At 38.9% G+C, this 21,288-nt stretch overlaps 1 protein-coding gene across 1 annotated transcript in view; it reads right to left on the reverse strand.

Moving 5' to 3' along the window:
• Positions 1-21,288, reverse strand: part of CR1 (complement C3b/C4b receptor 1 (Knops blood group)) — a 129,374-nt gene that overhangs the window by 17,287 nt on the left and 90,799 nt on the right. Inside the window, exons 28-37 of the mRNA XM_034945705.3 lie at positions 17,646-17,731; positions 15,301-15,699; positions 13,143-13,319; positions 12,955-13,057; positions 10,506-10,591; positions 8,194-8,421; positions 6,793-6,969; positions 5,306-5,491; positions 3,375-3,398; positions 2,294-2,369 (exon numbers count right to left, since the gene is read on the reverse strand). Coding sequence (XP_034801596.3) covers positions 2,294-2,369; positions 3,375-3,398; positions 5,306-5,491; positions 6,793-6,969; positions 8,194-8,421; positions 10,506-10,591; positions 12,955-13,057; positions 13,143-13,319; positions 15,301-15,699; positions 17,646-17,731 — 1,542 coding nt within the window. The remainder of the gene's footprint in view (positions 1-2,293; positions 2,370-3,374; positions 3,399-5,305; positions 5,492-6,792; positions 6,970-8,193; positions 8,422-10,505; positions 10,592-12,954; positions 13,058-13,142; positions 13,320-15,300; positions 15,700-17,645; positions 17,732-21,288) is intronic.

Below are 21,288 nucleotides of genomic sequence, written 5' to 3' on the forward strand. Positions count from 1 at the left end.
GGAGGTTTACCTCCCTGACCTTTAAGTCTAACAAGGATCACGATCTTTCTTTCTGCCACATTTCTGGTAGCCACTGGTCAGAGGGAGAATGGTTGTGCCATGGACATTACACTTTAAAGAATATGAAAATAATAGGAGGCAGGTTTTACGAGATGGAAAACATGAAGAAATGGTATATGCTCTGAGGTTGCTTAGACTATACAAGACAATCATTTCTAAAGAAATAATTTTATGAAATGGTTATTGAGTCATGTTTATGTCTGAAGGTGATTAATATGAGGAAATGATCTTAAATTATGTAGGTGAAACAAATCAATAGTTAGGCTTGGGAGTCTGACCCTCTAGTTGATTAACAAGGAATGGACCATAAGTAATGAAGAATGACATAGTTAGAAGGGTGGAGATATTCAAATATCTTCAAGATATTAAAGTATCTTGAATACTTCCAAGAAGAAGGGATAATCATTTCCCCTGTGTGGTTTTAACTAGAGACTGATATAGATACAGAAAATTAGAAGCCCCGACTCCTTTAATTCAGACTTAGTAGTAATTTTTTTAAAAATTAACTCACTAATTATATGGTACTTAATGAGAAACTTTAAGAGGAAAAATGTATTGACACAAGAACTTTGTTAAAGTAAAGTGCCCAGCTACTTACCTTTTCTTTTTGTAATGGAAAAGAGCAAAGAATATATGTCAAGCCGTAAAATATAGAGAACATTAGTTAGGAACGATGGATATTTAAATTTAAATATCTACTAATTCAGTATTTTTCCATGAAATTGAGTTCCTGTCTAGGTTCTTTACAGCAAGATCTACTATGACAAACTACTTTTTAAAAAGTATATTGGCATCTTTGTGAAATATCAAAACTTCAGTTTCTGTAAAGCTTGTTGTAGGAAACTGCACTTGTTTAGAATATTTGCTATAGAAAACCGTTCACTTAAAAGTTACAAATTCAGTTTTTCTATGGGTATAGAATTTGCTCATCAACCATATAACATTGATTATTGATTCTGGCCTCATTGAGGTTGTTATAATTCAATCAACCAGTACAAAAGCTGTGTAGGTTCTCTTCCCTGTCAAAGACGTTTCTTTATTCAGATCTTAGTCTTTGCAAGTTTTTTTTCTTTCAAATTTAAAAAATTAATGATGGCTGGGCCCGGTGGCTCACACCTGTAATCCCAGCACTTTGGGAGGCTGAGGCAGGTGGATCACTTGAGGTCAGGAATTCAAGACCAGCCTGGCCAAGATGGCAAAACCCTTTCTGTACTAAAAATACAAAAAATAGCCTGGTGTAGTGGCATATGGCTGTAGTCCCAGCTACTCAGGAGGCTGAGGCATGAGAATCGCTTGAATCTGGGAGGCAGAGGTTGCAGTGAGCCAAGATCGTGCCACTGCACTCCAGCCTGGGTGACAGAGCAAGACTTTGTCTTAAAAAAAAAAAAAAAAAAAGTTAATGGTGTTTACAAAATATTTGTTTATATATTAAAATACCCAATGGAAAGTTTCAATTCTTCCCCACTGGCAGCCTATGTGTGCCATATGATATGTGTGCCATAAGTGACCCAATCTAACTTCTAGTGCTATGATAGGATCTGGGCTTAGAGGTCAGTGTCTGCAATGTCTTAGCAAAACTAGGATATCAAACAGCCTCATGAACAACTATTTAAAAACCCCTTCTGCCTACTTTCTCTTTCTGTAAAACTCAATTCCTTCTTAAAATGCTGTGTGTGTGTGTGTGTGTGTGTGTGTGTGTGTGTGTGTGTGTGTTTTGAGATGTAGTCTCACTCTGTCACCCAGGCTGGAGTGCAATGGCACAGTCTTGGCTCACTACAACCTCTGCCTCCTGGGTTCAAGCAATTCTCATGCTTCAACCTCCCGAGTAGCTGGGATTACAGTTGTGTGTCCCACCTCGCCCAGCTAATTTTGTGTATGTTTAGTAGAGACAGGGTTTTACCATGTTGCCCAAGTTGGTCTCGAACCCCTGGCCTCTAGTGATCTGCCCACCTTGGCCTCCCAAAGTGCTGAAATTACAGGCATGAGTCACCATACCTGGCCAAATGGTCTTTTTTTTTGTTATTATTATTATTTTTTTAATTGTTCTTAGTATCCTATATACTTCCTTTAGTGTGAATAGCTCTTTGTCTATACTGTGTGTCAAGGACTTTCTTTATAAGAATTACCACATCTGTTTATGTAGCAATGGGTTTGTTTGTCTTTTACTTTCTTTTGACTTCCAAGAGGGGGTAAGTACAGTTTACATTTCTTGGGATAATATGGCTATACTTACCCTTTTCTGTGCTTTAGAATTATCCAAGAGAGGAAAATGATGAGTAAAATAAAGAAGATCGTACCAGATGAAGTGCCTAGGCAGTAAAACAAGGTAATTAAATGCATGGAAAATATAACTTACAGGTTTTAAATTCTATCTTAGTATCCAGTCCCACTACAGATTGCCAATGCTTTTTTTTTTTTTAAAGATGTAACTATACATTCTGCTTTACTCTGGGTTTCTATAGCATTAGTCTTACTCCCACAGGGTTATTATAGTTAAGGTGTGAGCTGAGCCGTTTTGTAACCTTTAGTCCAATGTCAGCTTTTCCAAAAGTAAGTGAGAACCGTGATGGGGCAGCTGGCCACCAGCTCTCCATGGCCCTGCCCATGTCTCTTGCCTAAGACTTAACACACAGGCATTTCATTGTGAAAATACTGGAATTCTCTCTCTTGTTGAATTACATATTTAGGTCATTTTGTCCATTTATTGATTGTTAAAGTGCACAGTCTCCACAGATAAGTAGACCCAGGCTACCCCATTCTGTGGTCTTGGGCAAGTTACGTTAACTCTCTGTGTCTCAGTGTCCAGATGCTTAAAAAGGGATGTAAGAGTAATATGCCACAGTATTCCCTTGGAAGCAAACTCTATTACAAAACTATTCTTATTTAGGCAAATCACAGATATGGGTTCAGAAGACTGGTCTTATGGCTTTCTATTTGTGCAAGTGAGCAGGATCACCATCTGGAAGCATACTCCAGGTTACAACTGAAAGAAGAAGTTGCATTCTCCCACCACATTCAAATAAAGAATTTTTGACACTGATGAATGATTATTCATTTGTAATGGTTCAAAGATAGTAAAGAACCTTTGATGAAGGTTATTTAGTATGCATATGACGATGCCAGTTTCACCATATTGTGGCCTAACTTATCATTATTTTCTTTCTAGTTGAACTTACAACTGAAGATATTTTGATATTTTGATCTCTTTACAACTCAAGACATTTTGATCTCTCTTTTTACATTTCATTCATTATAGGTAGGTACTTACTGCTATAGATGCCAGAATTCCTCAGCAAAACTTTCATAAAACTTACCAACTATGAGAGCACCATGTGCACCTAAAAGGAAGACAAAAGTCACAAAACATCACTCTGGCATGCAACATGATTGAACAGGACCTCTCAGCCAGTGACAAGTCATCCTGATTTTTCTTCAGGACTCAGTCTAATATTTTTTCTCATGCAAAAAGCCATTGGTTTCATTCACATACTTTCATTTTACCTTCTGCACTCAGAGAAGACTTTTAAAAATTATTATTAATACAATTACAGAAGAAAATTTATAATACAGAACTAAAGAAAAAAGTCACCCCAATCCTAGTACCCAAAAAATGTTTTGATACATTCTGTTCTGGTACATTTCCTTATATGTGTGTTTTCACATAATTATATACTAGAAATATAAGTTACAACAAAGGCAAACTAACATAATCTAGTAGATGCCTCATAGTGTATTCAATGACTTCTATTGTGCATTTAGCTTGTTTCTAGGTTTCTGTCTCATGAAACCCTTAATAAAATGCATAAAATATTTTAATATTTTACATTATTTCCTTAGATTAAATTTCTAGGAGGGCTAACTGGCAGGAATAGTTGTATTATTTTCCACATACATTGCATAATTGTTTTTCATAAGAGTTTTTGCAAATTTACAATAGTACCTTCAACACACAACAATATCAGTGTCATCACATCCTTGCTTTTTATTGGGTGTTCACCTAACAACCTTCTTATTGTTAATTTAATGGACAATTTTTAAAAAATGTTTTGCTCTTGTCACCGAGACCGGAGTGCAATGGAGCGATCTCGGCTCACTGTAACCTCCACCTCCCGTGTTCAAGCGACTCTCCTGCCTCAGCCTCCTGAGTAGCTGGGATTACAGGCATCTGCCACCACGACCAGCTAATTTTTTTATTTTTTAGTACAGATGGGGTTTCACCATGTTGGCCAGGCTGGTCTTAAACTCCTGACCTCAGGTGATCCATCCGCCTCGGCCTCCCAAAGTGCTGGGATTACAGGCATGAGCCACCATACCTGGCCCCTTTATTTTATTAATATCAATTTTGTTCCACTTATTTGTATGTCTCTTCTTATGCTGGTGCAAAGTGACTTTTGTATTATTGCTTTATATTTTGTTCTAATATTTGATACGGTTGGTTCTCCAATGACCTGAATTTTCTGTCAGTCCCAGCCAGATCTTCAGAATACTCTAAAAGCATTTAGTAAGTTATCCAGTGAGATTTTTGCCAAAAAAGCAAATATAATTTGATATTAAGTGAGTGTCAAGCTGATAATTTAGAAATATTATCTGTGAGTCATATTAGCATATTTACAGGATTAATTGTAAAACTGGATCTTGAACAATGTTGGTGTAGAACCATGTATTAGAAGAGTCATAAGAGATGGGGAGAAGGGAAAGTGTAGCACTAACTTGGATTAAGAAAGGCTGTTCATTATTAACTTTGCTCATCTGCTCCATGATGTGGGTAGTTTTCTATCTTACAGTACCTTCCAGTTGCCAGCAGAGGGCTACTCTTCTACAGAGCTCAATGATACGTAATTTCTAAATCTGCTCTATCCAGCTGTGCTAGCTTAAAATCCTGTCCCCTCCAGTGGTGAGGGAGACAGGCCGGCTGCTCTCTGCAGCTTGGAAGGTGCTCCCTAACTCATGCTGAAAACATTTCTTGTAAGGCTCATAGGCTGTAAATAAATCATTACTGTGTGGCTCATGCAACCACAAAGTGATATAGACAAAAAAGGTGCAGAGCTGCAGTGAGAAGTATGAGAAGAGGAAGTCTGGCCTTACTCTCACTATGGGAGTTTTGGAATAGGTGGATGCTCATATTGTACTCTATAGCTCATAGCATATGCCATAAACATCACACTACACTTGATGCCAATATGGATGAATGAATGAGCAATAACCATGACCGGGAAGGTCCCACATTCCTTGCACTTGCACTTACGAGAGGTACATTTGGCCAGAGGAGGGTCCCATCTGTCATCCGCCTGGCACTGGCTCCAGGGACTGCCTTCCAGAGTATACCCATCTTCACACTTCAAAGTCACATAATCTCCATAGTGATATACTTTTTTCATTTCTAACTCCTTCGAGATTCCATTCATAAACAGTGGGAAGCTACAATTTACTTCTGAAATTAGACAAATCAGAAAGAAATTGATATTTTATTGTTGATTGTCCGTTTTAACTGCGAGAATAGGAGAAAATAGCCAAAACCTATTTTGCCCTTGGCTAAGAGGAAGCATGTTTTTAAACATGTTACTAATCTTCCTCCTCCAAAAACCTTATGATTTAACATTTTCTGACTCCCATTTCTTAATGTAAAGTAATAGAATATGGAATGTACTGTGCATTCACTGTTGATTAACAGCTCTGCAACTGGAAAGCTGTGGAAAGATTAGGAATTAGGCTAACAGTGATCTAGCCCTGGAGCCACTGGGGTCACGCTGTAAGGAAACAGGAGTACCATGTTAATTCTGTCTGGCTTCACAACAAATACTGACACTCTGCTCTTTATTAAATGCATAATTCTGGCCAATTTCTGCACATAGAACAAAAAAGTTAGTAAATCATGATTGTGAATTTAAAATTTATCTTTCTTTCTTTTTCTTTTTCTTTTTTCTTTTTTCTTTTTTTTTGAGTCTCACTGTGTCACCCAGGCAGGAGTGCAGTGGCGCGATCTGGGCTCACAGCAACCTCTACCTCCTGGGTTCAAGCAATTCTCCTGCTTCAGCCTCCCAGGTAGGTGGGACGACAGGCATGTACCACCATGCCTGATTAATTTTTGTATTTTTGGTAGAGACGGGGTTTCACCATGTTGGCTAGGCTGGTCTCGAACTCCTGACCTGAGGTGATCTGCCCACCTTGGCGTCCCAAAGTGCTGGGATTACAGGTGTGAGCCACCACACCCAGACTACTTTAATTTGTTTAACTTATCCTTTGTTTTACTTTCTTTTTCTGCCCAGCCATCAGTACATCCTTCATCTTCAAGCACAGACTTCTTTTCAGTTGTAATAGTCTCAAAATTAAGCCTACAATATTTTTTTCCTAGATACAAACCAAGAAGGCAAAGTGGTATTTCTTGAAGTGTGGTCTGTGGTCTTCCTGCATCAGAGCATTCTGATGAGTTTGTTAAAAATAGACTTTTGACCCCACTTTAAAACAGAATCAGAGGTCATGGAATGGATTTTGAGAATCTTTTTAACAAGGTGATTTTGTTAATGCTCTGGATGGAGAAGCATTGCTGTCGACCATGCAAAGAGGACAGTTAATAAGATGAAATAAATTTTATGTAAATGAAAAGAAAGCAGTTGCCGAGAAGAAAAAAATATTATCCCTTTCATTAAGCTCATTTCAATGTCTCTCAGCCTTACAAGCCTCATGCATTCCATACAACCCAGCAAGAATAAGGAATACCAAGAAATAAGTCACCTTTGCAATAATGATCCAATTGGCTCCAGATTCCCTGGTCTGTACAGAAAATGAAGCCCTTTCCCACTAACAGGTAGCCGGGGTCACAAATGTAGCTGATTGTCATCCCAGGAAGATATAGAGATACATGTCCTCCAATGTCATGCCCATTTTGGATCTTGGGTGGATGTGGGCAGGCTAAGAACAAGTTCCCACACAAACACAAGAAAAGACACTCAGTTAAACATAGACATATGAATACATGAACACATCCAATATCTCTGGCTATTAGAGGTACATGAAGACCTCAACCAGCCAGGTCATAAGCCACTCCCTCCTATTTGATCAGTGAAAGACGGGTTCTCTAAACCTAGACCTCTTGACATTTAAACACTATCCTCTACAGTCTCTAACTTCAAACTAGATCAGATGGGGGAGTACCACAGGGATCAACAAGCTACCGATTCAGTGCTGTTCTGTCCTTACTGGAAGATGGAGCTGGTGTGGGCAGTCACAGCCACACATGTGCCTACAGTTGTCAGGTACTGTCATTTAAAGCCAGACTAATATATCAAAGGAATGAGCTATGGAGGCTAAGAGTACAATCTCTCTCTCTCTCTCTCTCTCTCTCTCTCTCTATATATATATATATATATATATATATACACACACACACACACACATATATATACACACATATATATACATATATACACACATACACACACATATATATATATACTTTAAGTTCTAGGGTACATATGCACAATGTGCAGGTTTGATACATAGGTATACATGTGCCATATTGGTTTGCTGCACCCATTAGGCTAAGAGTACAATTTGAAACTCTGCTTCTCCAGGGCCTCCTGAGTTCCCTCTGTTAATGTTGAGGTGAAGGACCAAACAAACATAGTCAGTGGCTTGAACAAACCCTTGGAAACAACATAAAAAGTATAAATCCCTACATCTGAGTTTCTCAAATTACTTTTATAGCGTTATCAGTTCTGAAGTAAATTACATCATCAATGTGTACTTTTTGCACAGCACATCCATCTCTCCAGGATAAAGATAACTCGTAGTAGTAGAGGTGGAATAAAAGAGTATTTTCTTTAGCATTTGTTTTCAGTACTTTGAAAACATTCTCTACTAAATCTGGACCTCATCAATTCTCTTCACTGTCCACCCCCTTCTCTCCTTACCATCCCACACTCTTCACCCCATAGGAAGGACCATCAGAATACCAACAATTGAGACAGCGTGCCTATCTAGAACCCATTTGTCATTCACTTGGGAGGGAGTTCTGTCTCTGACAGTTACAGCAAAGCCATTTTCACAAGCAAAAACGACTGTCACTATAGAAATATGGAGGTTCTTACCTAGATATTCTGAACCCATTTAGGATATGTGGAAGCAGGTACTAACCAGCAGGAACAGAAAGTTCACAGCGAGGGGCAGGGCTGCTCCAAACCCCATTCCCTTGAGGGTCACTTGTGCAGCGGATGGAGCTCTCCCCAATGAGGTTGAAGGTCATCCCTCTGTCTGGGTGGGTGTCGCATGCGTAAGATATTTCTTTTCCATAGGGAATATCTCCAAAGGGAGTTCCTGTGTGTCTCCCATTAAGGATAGCTGGAGGATTTGGACAAAAGATTTCTAGAAAGAAAACAAGAGCTTTAAGTTCTATTAGAATTTCACTTAAGATGACTGAAACAATAGTGACCTGTGACTGTGTGTTTAGAAAGAATATCACTTTTAGAAAGAATATAACTAAGGTAGACGGAATTTAAATCTGTAAGGCTTTTGTTGAGAGGCAACTAACTGAAGTGAGACCTAAATTACAGTTTATTGCAAAAGCCCAAAGACAGTGTTCCTGGACCACTCAGGTACCTATGTTCACAATGAATTTGGAAAGTAATTGTTTTTATTTTTTTTAAAAACACCCATTTTGTTGTCTACTTTAACTCAGGCATAGTAAGATTCTGAGTTGACAATGAGGTTCAAGACAGACAAAGTTTTGGTCATCAGAGACCATAAGTTTCAAGGAAATCTATGAACTTTAATAAACATGAACTATCATCTTTAGCAATGTAAATGTTTCTTGGTGATTCAAGACCATTACCATCAGGACCAATACCAAATTTCCAGTGGTGTCATCAGACACCAGTAAGGCTGTTTTTCCTCAGATTAAATGGTGCCAAAGAGCCTTTTTTGATTTCTTCCAATTATTAGCCACCATTTCTTCCTCCTTTTAGTCTGCTTAGAACAGTTCCTTCCCTAAAAGCAATTGATGCTTCTAGTTTGATATGAATTTAGGAAGAGATACCCAAATTTATCAGAATTATGTGTATATAAAAGACCTAGTACATCAAACAATGATTGACTTCTCATGCTTGAATTTTACCTGTTCGTGTTTTCCTAAGTTTATTTATATATTTATTTTCAGCTCTATGTGTCTCTGTAAGGTTGAGTTTGTTGAATACTTGAGTTTCCTCAGGTATTGAATGTTCTTCACCATAATACTCACCATAAGGTATCCAAATTGATTTCTATAAGTTATTTTAACACAATACAAATTAAAATAAACATTTTCTAATAATCAGGAAAACAAGGTTTAAAAAATTCTTGCCTTGCTGTAGTAGACAGAATAGAATCAATCAGTAATGTCTTGGTATGTCAAACATGTACTTTTATCTAAGAGTTTCTGAATTTTTTCTGAATTTTGGCATATTTTATTTAAGCAGATGGTTTGGAAACTTAGGACACCTCATCATTTCAGACACTGATTCATCATCCCAGCTCCTTCCACCGTACTAATTTATCATATAACTCTGTTTTATTTTCTCCATAACATCCCTATTTAACTACCATTTTATATATTATAACTTTTAGAATTTTGTTTACTTATTTATTTCCTTGTTCATAGTCTGCTTCCCAACAAGAAAATACATCCCAGGAAAGTAGGGAGGTGTCTTCACTATTCATTCACTATTCATTGCTTTTTCTACACATGGAAAGTCCTGGCACATGGGAAGCCCTATGTCATTAAATACTGCAGGCTAAAAAACAAGCTGACTAAATTGTTTATGATATGCGAGGGGATAAAAGAACATAAAAATTTGGCTGGGCATGGTGGCTCGCACTTGTAATCCTAACACTTTTGGAGGCCAAGGTGGGAGGATAGCTTGAGCCCAGGAGTTTGAGACCAACTGGGGCAATATGGCGAGATTCTATCGCTACAAAAAGTACAAAAATTAGCCAGGTGTGGTGGCATGCGCCTGTAGTCCCAACTACTGGGAGGCTGAGGTGCGAGGGTCATTTGAGCCCAGGAGGTTGAGGCTGCAGTGAGCTGTGATTGCACCACTCCACTCTGTCCTGGGTGACAGTGTCTCAAAAAATAAAAATAAAAACAAAAATTTAAGAAAGATTCCTCCTTGATAAGAAAACTAAAAATAAATGACTGACTAAAACGTGCTGCACCTTTATGTCATCTAGTTTCTTGCCACACATTCCCCACAAAATTAAACAGTCATTAAACTAAGTGATTTGCAGATTAGTAACAAAAACACATGTCAGAGAAGACCTACAAGACCCTTCTTGAAATTCTTGCAACAAAGAAGTATTTTTATCCATAATTCAGTTAAGTAAAGATCTAGACAACAGGTGATGCCATGCGGAAAAACACGCTGGAAAACGAAAATAAGGAGAGCTATCCAAACTACATAGTTCTTTCTACTCACGTTCACACACTGGAACACTGCTATTCCAAAGGGCTTTCATTCCAGCCAAGACACAATGACTAGCAGACCTGCCTTTTAATCGGAACCTAAAGAAAAAAAAAAGCGGTAGCAAATGTGTGAGCAATTCCCATCTCTCCCTTGATTTCTTCACTAATAGATGCTCAGCTTCCTCACTACCATTTCCTCCTTGACTATCATTTAGGTCTTAGGTTCAGGCCCAGCTAAAAGTCTTAGTTCATTAGGGATCTGAATTCTTCAGTAGCTGACAGAAACTCAAAGGCCAATTTATTCTAAAGAACCATGGTACCCTGTGACTGGCAAAGCAATTAGAGCTGATGTGCATAATTGCCATATAAACTTCATAGTCCAGCATCACCTACAGAAGGCATGAACACAGAACCATACTTCTCCATGGGCACAAGAGCCATAACCTTCAGATGTCGTCTTTCACTGATGGCTCTCTGACATCCCACTTATTCTCATTAGTGGATCATGAGGCAGAACAGCTCTCGATTTGGTAAGCAAAGCCAGGAACATCTAGAAAGAGAACGGGCACTGTTCTTCTTGCCACTACAACTGTAACAGGCCAGAGGAGGCTCACAGAAGCATGCTGAACCACGTGCTCTAAGAAAAAAAGAAGGGAGGGGGGAAGAGTCTTTGCACCCCAAAATGCCCAACTTATTGAATCCTGCTTGCCTTCTGAAATCTGAAATCATTCTGAAATTGGAAATCATTATTAGGTGGTGGACTTTGTAAATGCCGAAGATTCCTTGGAAATCATTAAAAATAACTGCTTAATTGCCCAATCTAGTTATCCCTCCAGACTCATAGTGCACACCACCAAGAGTAATGGATACACATAAACAACTAGTAATACCACTTGAAACTGATAGAAGCAGGAGGCAGACAAATCCTAGGCAGATGGGGCAGATCCCGGTGAAACCCGACCTTCAAGCTGAAGACAGTTTAAAGCCTAGCTACAAGTTCCAGGTAAATCCATGGACTGGCTTGAGAACCTCTCTTCCCATTTGGTGTGCTTTCCTCTGATTGATCCTCACTGTTCATTTAGTTTACATATACCTGAGCTTCCCTAATTGGTTTTTTACACTGTTGTGCCCACCTTTGAGTGGTGTCTTTGTTTTAGTCTTTTTTGCATAGTCATAAACCAATCAGCACAGGCTCCCCATTCTGTGTCCATAAAAGCCCCAGAACCAGCCACGCTGAGAGAGAGAATGACCCCCTGACTTCATCTGGGGTCCACCCTCGTGTCTCGTCTCTGCTGAGAAGCTGTTTCGCCACTCAATAAAACTCTTCTCCACCCTCCTCACCCTTCTATTGTCAGCATAACCTTGTTCTTCTTGGATGTGGGACAACAACTCAGGACCCACCGAACGCAGGTACAAAGAAGCCTGTAGCACTGTGGCCCTCCGCCCTCTGCTGTGGGAGGGCAGCTGTACCACGCGAAAGGAAGCAGCAGCGGATCAAGCCAGAGCTGGGCGACAGGAAATGCGGGGCGACAGGATTGACAGAGCTGTTAAGCACACTGCCATCTGTTGGGCTGCAGGCATTATCAAATGCTAAGAGCCATTAGTGTGCTGTAACACCTCCTCTGGGCTTTGGGGTCATGGGCACCCCTGTTTGGGCACCACCACGTTCCCTTCAGTGTGACATGCCTGGTCCAGCCGCCAGCACTGCTCAGAGCCCATTCCTGTGCAGGTGCTTGGAGTGGCCAGCTGGACCCCACACTCACTCACTCACACATCCCCTCCCACCAGGGGCTGAGTGTGCAGTCACGGTGGCCCCAGGGTCCCAGTCAGAGCACCAGCCAGATGCCGCCCAGTGGGCCAAGTATCTGGGGTGTTTCCTGTGGTGAGCCTGGGCCCAAGCAAGGCCTGGGCAGGGGCATTGCTGGCCAGAAGTCACTGGCTGGCAAAGTGGCTGAGAAAAATCCTGCATTAAAAGAATTACACTGGCCATTCCTGACCTGAAGATATATTATTGGGTTAAAACACACTTATCCATGCACTATTACAGATTCCACTATTGATTGGTTTTAAGTTTCTTAAGACAACCTCTACCTTACTTCTTATGGGGCAAACAATTTTTGTCTTATTCATCATTTATTTTCTAGCAGACCTCTTATAAAATTATGTTCTTTTGCCTCCAAATAAATACGTACCCATTCATTTCAAGTTCCAACTGTGTACTCAAGATCAGTGACTGTATTTAGGTTTGTACCTGACATTGAGCTGTATGTGCCATTTTCTCATTGCCTTCTGAAAGTGGTGCCACTTAGTCCCTACCCTTATTTCAAAACTACCCTTCCATAAATTAATCTCTCTGGGTACTTCTTATCTACTAGGTCAGTTCCTTAATTGGATTAACCCCTGATCTCAAGAGAGTGATTCTCCACACTGAGTCCTTGGTCTCAACGCTGGGTCACACTCACCCTTCATCGCAAACAAAGGACACCTTTGCCCCAAGCTGGAGATTAAGTGGAAACAGCACACGGCCATGAGGGAGTTGGCCCAGGAAGTCATCACAGGATTTCACTAGAAGAAAAAATAAAACAACAGGAGTAAGACTTCCATGTGAGGGGGAAAACAGAGCAATCTGGAAGCCAGAGAGTCGAGGCACCTGTGCATCTAGGGGCTTCAGGGCTCCAGTCTCCCTGGGGCGTGCAGTGCAGAGACGCAGCCCCTCTGAGGTCATAGCCGGGCTCACAGCTGTAGAACACTTCCTGCCCAGGTGAAAAGTTGTCCTGATGGCTTGGGGTATGCTCACCATGCAGGATTTCTGGAGGCGGCTGACACACTGTGGAAAGGACAGTTCCAGAGCACTTGTTAGATATGGGGCAATTTCCTTTGCTATATCTTATGCTTGCCAGAGGGCTTAAAAATCGTCATTGCAGAGTGCAGCTATTAAAAGAGAAGATTGGTAGTTCAGTAGCCACATCTCACTAACAAGGAAACTAAGGAAACCAAGCAGAACTGTGACTAGAATCAAAGTCTCTCCAACACCTTGTCTGTGTTTTTTCTACTGAAACATGTTCCGAAGACTATAAGGCAGCATATTCCTCTTGCTTTCAACTACTGGTTATGGAGCACAGAGTCGTGAGTGCGGGTGGTTTGGCCACTCTTCCACTTCCTACAGAGGCAGTCCCTCAAGCTCATGCGTAAGGCAACAGCAAGGAGTACTGTTGCCAAGGTCTCATCTAACAGACACCTTCACCTATTCTTCATTTTCCACACTCCCTGTCCCTCTTTCAGTCCGCACAGGGCTGAACTGTTAGCTTCCTTTCTGTCCCTGTGACCAGTCCTAATTCTTCCCACTCCATATTTTAAGCCAGTCATTTCAGCTAAGAAAAGAGGAGGCATCAAGAACAAAATCGTGGGGATAGGGGGTGAGGGTAGGGAGGGGAGGTGGGGACAGTTAATGGGTACAAAAAAAAAAGAATGAATAAGATGTAGTATTTGATAGCATGACAGGGTGACTATAGTTAGTAATAACTTAATTGTACATTTAAAAATGAAAGAGTGTAATTGGATTATTTGTAACACAAAGGATAAATGCTTAAGGGCATGGATACCTCATTCTCCATGATTATTTTACATTGCATGCCTGTATCAAAACATTTCATATACCCCATAAATATATACACCTACTATGTACCCACAAAAATTAAAGATTAATAAATTAAAAATAAACAAAAAGAACAATCCCCCCTCAAAGAAAAAAAAAGCTACAGACTTTTTAGTGATAGAACATATTGCTTAGACCGTATTTTAACCGAAATGTTGGCTGCCTCCATCCACAGGACAATTGGTGTGTTCTCAGGGCATCAGAATGCATTTGAAACTAGGCATGGTGGCTCAGGCCTGAAATCCCAGTACTTTGGGAGGCTGAGGCAGGAGGATTGCTTGAGGACGGGAGCTCAAGATCAGCCTGGGCAACATAGCAAGACTCTGTCTCTAAAAATAAATAAAAATTAGCCAGGTGTGGTAGTGAGCACCTGGAGTTCCAGCTACCTGTGAGACCGAGGCAGAGGTCTTACTTGAGCCCAGGAGTTAGAGGCTTCAGTGAACTATGATTGTACAACTCTACTCCAGCCTGGGCAACAGAGTGAGACCCTCTCTCAAACAAACATACAAACAAACAAACAATCAAAAAACCTCAAAGAATGAATTTGAGCCTCAATCTGAACAATATATAATTATGTATCAAGTATATGTGTGTGTGTGTGTGTATATATACATATATATATTTGTTTGGATTTGAGCAAAACACTTTTTCTGAGCTTCAGTCTTTTCAATTATAATGAGAAAAAGTTGAAGTCCAAGGCCTTTTTGATTTGATGCTCTCATTTTGGTCCTCATGGCTCACTTGCCTACTGCCCCACTCCAGGGATAGAGATATGATCATCACTGTTACACATTATTGTTCATGATACATTCCACTGTACATTATGATTAGGCTCTGGAGTCAGAGCCTTGGAAAAGTTCTTTAATATCACTAAGACTCAGTTCTCTCAAAGTAAAATGGGGATACCAATAGTAGCTACTTCATATATTTGCTGTAAATGTTAAATTTAAAAATGCATCTAAAATATGTCTACTATAGATGAGAGAATAAGCCATTACTTTGAGACAATTATTAACAGAGATAACAGACAGTGAAGCTACTATTATGTTTATGCCAATTTCATAGTCCTTACACACTTCTTCCTTAATTTCAACAACTCCTATCATCTATACGTACCCTCACACCCAGCAAAGTCTTGATGGGTCACACTCACCCCTGGAGCAGTGTGGCAGCTTGGGCCCCCATCTGCCGTTGGTCTGGCACTGCACAGTGTGGGACCCTACCATGACAAACCCGGGCTGACATCTAAATCTGACGATCTCAGTGAGGGAAAAGAAACTCCTATTTCCTGGTACTCGAATTGCATTTTCAACTTCTGGAGCTGTGCATTTATTAGTAGAAATACACCGAGGGGGAGGGCTGCTCCAAACACCAACTTGATCATCTTTGCTGGTGCAATATATTGACCGTTCTCCCACGAGCTCAAACAGCTGTTCTCCATCTGGTCCAGTGTGGCACTGGTAAGTTACCACTGTTCCATTGTGAAAAGATGTTCTATTGTTGCTGTAGAAGTCTCCATTGGATATGGTTGGAGGTGGCTCACAAGATATGACTGAGAGAAGGAAGAGTATGGTAAAACAGCTTATTTTTTAATAATGAATTATTTTACTATGAATTTAAATACCAAATGCAAATAATCCAATGATTTTCTAAATGGAATTACAATACTTTTATTTTCTTAAAATATTTGCTAATAATCAGACATTTTTACCTAGTTGAAATTTAGGTGTGTATGATATGGGTTCTGCTCATAATAAGTATTTCACAAAAAAATCCATGTTTTTTTGGGTTTATATATTTATAATTTTAAGTGGATAATACATGCGATTTTATCACAGATTGTTAAGGTACTTATCTACTGCTGGACTATTTTTTCCTATAGGTTATTAAAATAACCTCTTTGCAGTTTATACCACTTCTGGCATTATTTATGAAGAAAAAGAGAGAAAAGGAAATACAAAAGATAAGGCATGAAAAATGAAATAATGGGAGATTTAAGGGCAATAAAATGATAAATGAATACTGTGTTCTATCATAAGAATAATATTCACATATTGGCTAAGTGACTACACACATATACACACATAACCAGTATTGACTCAATTAAATGATCACTGACCTATAAATGTAGAAGTGGAAATTTTTTTATAAAAGATAACCCCCTACAAAAGGTGCCATGCCTTGAAAACTTCGTATAGTAAACTGATAATTCTTTGATAATTTGAATTATTTCATAGAATTTCAAGTTCTTGGCAGATATGGGAGGCACCTTGTATACATTCTCATTCATTTAATGTTTAAAAGTCAATGTTAATTTGGGGGGGAGGAATATTAGTGAATACAATGAACACATTCATTGTAGGAAATTTATAAAATATGGACAAAGAGAAAGAAAGTGAAAATGGTTCAAAGATAACTATTTGTAACAATTTAATTATATCCTCTTAGATACATATGTGGATACATGCATATGTATGGATGGATATATTTTCTATACTACCATATTTGGTGGCTGAATAATAATCAGTCATGTAGCTACATAGATGTACTCTTTCCACTTGGATGAGGCATCTCAATCTTTAATTCCTCCTGGTGCACTTTTTTACCTTTCTTAAAAACTGATAGCCATTAAAATACGCCTTATTTCTTCTACTAGCTATTTTCAAACCATGCTGAACATTTAGGTTGTTTAACATTTTCCGCTATCACAAATATTATTGCATTGACTATCTCTGGACCAAAATCATGGGACTATTTCATGATTATTTTCTTGGGCTAAATTCTGGGAAATGGAATTGTCAGTCAGAGGGTATTTACTTTACTTTTGTTTATATTGGTCATTAGCTTTCTGGAAGTCTGTGCCTACTTTTGCTGCCATCAACTCTGTGTGCGATGACGATTTCTTCACAGCTATAACACTTTGCCAATTTGCAATCATTCTTCCATGGTTTTAAAGTTTTGGAGATTCATTGAAAAATATCTTATGGGAAAAATGGAGGGTCAGCTAATCGAGAACAAATACAACTGAAGACATGGGCCTAAAAGAATTGAAGGAGGATTAGAACTCAAAACGATCAGAGGCTTAGGAAAATTGCTAAGAACTGGAAGAAGAGTTCTTTTTATTATTTGGATTAGAATAACAAGAAAGTGAGTAGCCTACTTTGTGGAATTGTAAGCTGATAGATAGTAAGAGTTGGCAAAGACCTAATTTTGTCTAACGCCTTTAAAATGTACTCATTAAGGACAACACTCTCTATACTGGAAATATTTACTATTATAATGGGAAAGTAGGGTATTTTGCCTAGGTTCAAGCCCACAGTTTCAGATAAATCACCTTTTAAGATAAAGAAAAGCCAGGAAGACCATGAAGCATCTGACTCCTATTTTCAAATATCTGAGAGACTACTTTGTGCAAGAAGGATTCAATTTATTCTTTGTACTCCAGGGGCAAGTCAGGATCACACAGAGGAATTTGTGGAGAAAAATATTTCAACTTACTCTCACAAATAGGTGCCTTCTTATCCCATGTGACATTATTGCCTGAGACGAGACAAGTGGTAGATGGGGAACCAATGAGTCGAAAGCTAAAGCAAAGGATAGAAAATGGTTATACGCTACACATATTTCCCATTTAACTCACCATTTAGAAAATAATAGCAGGTAGACATTAGACATTACAGGACAGATTACACCATGGCAGACCTCGGAAGGAAGAAACCCCATCTCCAACTGCAAATTAGTCCTTTCTTTTTGAGGACAAGCTTACATTTTGACCTCTCCAATTCATTTTTATTCCTAATCCCTCACAACTGAATGAGATATTTCCCTTTTTCTTTGCAGGACATTTTTGTACTTAAGTCTTTCAGAAACCTTGCAGTTATTTTATCCATGTGTACTTCCAGCAAGGAAATGACAAGCTCCTGGATTAAGCAGGGAAAATATCTTACTGAAATATTTAACACTATAGCACCTAGCTTAGAGACTTTCAAGTTTTGGGTGCTCAGATAGTCTCTTGTATAAAAGAAAGAACAATGGATTTACCCAGAAGAGTCAGTAAATGAGAGCCAGAAGAGACAGCTAAACACCCCTACACTTGAAATGTAAAGGGCAGGGATACTCACCCACTTTACCATAAAGCCATCCAGAGTATGCCACAAAACGTAGAACATTTTGTCTTTTAAAAAATTTATTAGGTATCCATAATGTTACTGTGAGCAACGTCACAAAGAATGCTGAGCAAAGCTATTCATGTGTTCTGGTGTACAGCAGGCCTAAACTTGACCAAGTAAAAATTAAAGGGTAAAATGGAATGCCATATAATGATGAGGCAGTAACTGCAACAGTTAAGAACTTTTCCTCTTGATTATGTAAGAAATGTGATCAGGGCAGCAACCATTTGTAGCAAAGACTACTGGTGCCATCCCTAGTATCCACTTTCCTCTCCTTCATTAGTAATGGAACCCTCTATTTTTAACTGGGCCATTGGCCACCTGCAATAAAGGTTTCACTTCTCACCTTTCCTTACAGCCGGGCATAGCCATGTTACTAACTTCTGGCCAGAGGATGTAAGTGGAGTGTCTTGTGCAACTTCTGGAAAGTGTCTTTAAAGGAATTGGCCTTCCCTTCTTCCCTGTGTCCTCTATACTGGCTGGAGTTTAGACCATGAGATAAGATGGGCTCTCATTTTGAAGAGGTCAGAGTAGCAAAGTGGAAGGAACCCAGGTTTCTGTGGATTATGGAGTCATCGTATAAACCCTGGACTGCCTACTTTCGTGATTTTTAACCTGAGACAGAAGTAAACTACTATCTATGTTTGAGATCCTGTTATTTTATTTCTTCTGTCTTTTACAGCTGGAAATCCTAACTGATATACCAGCTCTTCCCGAAACAGTGACAGAAAGCTAAAGGGAACTGTGTGACTATGGCAATGACCATCAATGTTTTTGTAGACACAGTGAGTCTCTTTTACATTTTAGGTACTGATTGAATTTTACTTATTGCTAGCCTGTTTAGGCTATGGTATACAATCTTTTCAAGTGTGCCAAGAAAAAAAATCTTAAAAATTGCTGCAATTAAACAAGTTGAGAACCACTGGAGAAAGGAAAGAAAAGGATAATCCCATTATTACCTGTGTTTTCCTCTGCCTGTCTCCTATCATACATTTAAAAGTTGTCTAAGAGCACAGGATCATGGGGGTCCTCTGACTTTTGGCCTCCTAGAGGTTGTTTTAGATGTGCTCGCTGTGACTAAGCTAGATTGTTGGAGCCAAAATGTGAAGAAGGTTCCAGCCTATGTATGGCTGAAAAAACACAGTGAATATTTTTTAAAATCTGATTTTATTTTTATGAACAAACAATAATTGTATATATTTATAGGGTAAAATGTGTTTTGATATATGTTTCTGTTGCAAATGATTAAATTAAGCTAATTAACATGTCCGTCACCTCTCATATTTGTTTTGTGTGTGTGTGTGTGTGTGTGGTGAGAATATTTAAAATCTACTCTTCTAGCAATTTTTTTTCCTTTTCTTTTTCTTTTCTTTCTTTCTTTCTTTTTTTTTTTTTTTTGACAGGGTCTGGATCTATCACCCAGGCTGGAGTGCAGTGATGTGATCTTGGCTTACTGCAACCTCTGCCTCCCAGGTTCAAACCATTCTCCCACCTTAGCCTTCCGAGTAGCTGGGACTACAGGTATGCGCTGCCATGCCTGGCTAATTTTTGTATTTATTGGTAGAGACAGGGTTTTGCCATTTTGCCCAGCCTAGTTTCTAACTTCTAGGCTTAAGCAATTCGTATGCCTCAGCCTCCCAAAGAGCTATAGGCATGAGACACTGTGCCCGGCCAGCAATTTTGAAATACACATTATTATTAACTATAGTCACCATGCTGTGGAATAGATCTCTGAAACTTACTCCTCCTGTCTAACTGAAACTCTGTGCCCTTTGACCAAATCTCAGCTCCCCACCTCTCAGCGCCTGGTAACCACCTTTCTACTTCTACTTCTATGAGTTCAACTGTTTTAGATTTCACATGGAAGTAAGATCATGTGGCATTAGTTTTTCTGTGCCTAGCTTATTTTGGAAGGTATTTTAAGGCACAAAAACAGAAGGGATGTTAAAATGCATTTAAAATGTAAAATAATTGAAATGAGGCAGGAATAGAGACACAGATCCCTAGAGCAAAATGGGGGAAAGCCCAAGAAATAGATACAAGTTTTTGTAAGAAATTGGCAGTGATAAAGATGGCATTTCAAGACACGGAAAACTGAATTATTCATTGATAGGACAAATATCTGAAAAGCTAAGCTAGATCTCTGCTTCATGACATTCATCAAAGCAAAATCTGTGTGTATCAAAGATTAAATGTCAAAAATAAAACCATAAAAGAACTAGGTGATTTAGGCAAACATGTTTCTGATTTGAGGCTTCTATAGACATACATTGAGGAAAAATTCTACTATGAACAAAACTGATAAAACTGAATAATTACAAATAAACCTTTCTACATACAAATTTGAAGACAAACCACAGAGGAAAAATAATAAAAACAACTCTTATACATCAACTATAAAAAGGCAAACACCCAAGTAGAAAAATGGTAAAGAATTATGAACAAATAATTTACAAAGGAAAAATGGAAATAGTCAAATGAACATATGAAAAGTTTAGCTTCCTTATAAACATGATAAATACACTTTAAAATGCAAATAAAATGCCGTTTTTGCCCATTCGATTGGCAAATTGACAAAACCTAGCAGTAATATAAACTCAAAGAAAGAGTCACTGTTGTGACTCACTCCGTAGGTCATGGTCAAAGTTTAGTGGAGGGCACTTTGGCAATATGTACTGAAAGGCTTAAAATCGTGCATAGCCTTTCACTCAAATCTGCAAATCTTGTCTCTTGTGTAGATGTGAAGATCTGAATCCTTAAGCTGTCTTTGAAGTTAGTGAAGTCCTCATCTCATTTCTTTTCATGTGTGCAGGATCGTGCATTGTAGTGTTTTTGCTAACAGTTGAAATGCGAAACCACTTCAATTCCAGACATTAAGGACTTTGTTAGGTAGGTTATGGACTATCCAAGTAATAACCAAAATGCAACCACTAAAAATGGTGTTGTAGAGTAATATATAATAATTAGAATAA

This window comes from Pan paniscus, chromosome 1 (assembly GCF_029289425.2).
Source record: "Pan paniscus chromosome 1, NHGRI_mPanPan1-v2.0_pri, whole genome shotgun sequence".
Classification (NCBI taxonomy): Eukaryota; Metazoa; Chordata; class Mammalia; order Primates; family Hominidae; genus Pan; species Pan paniscus.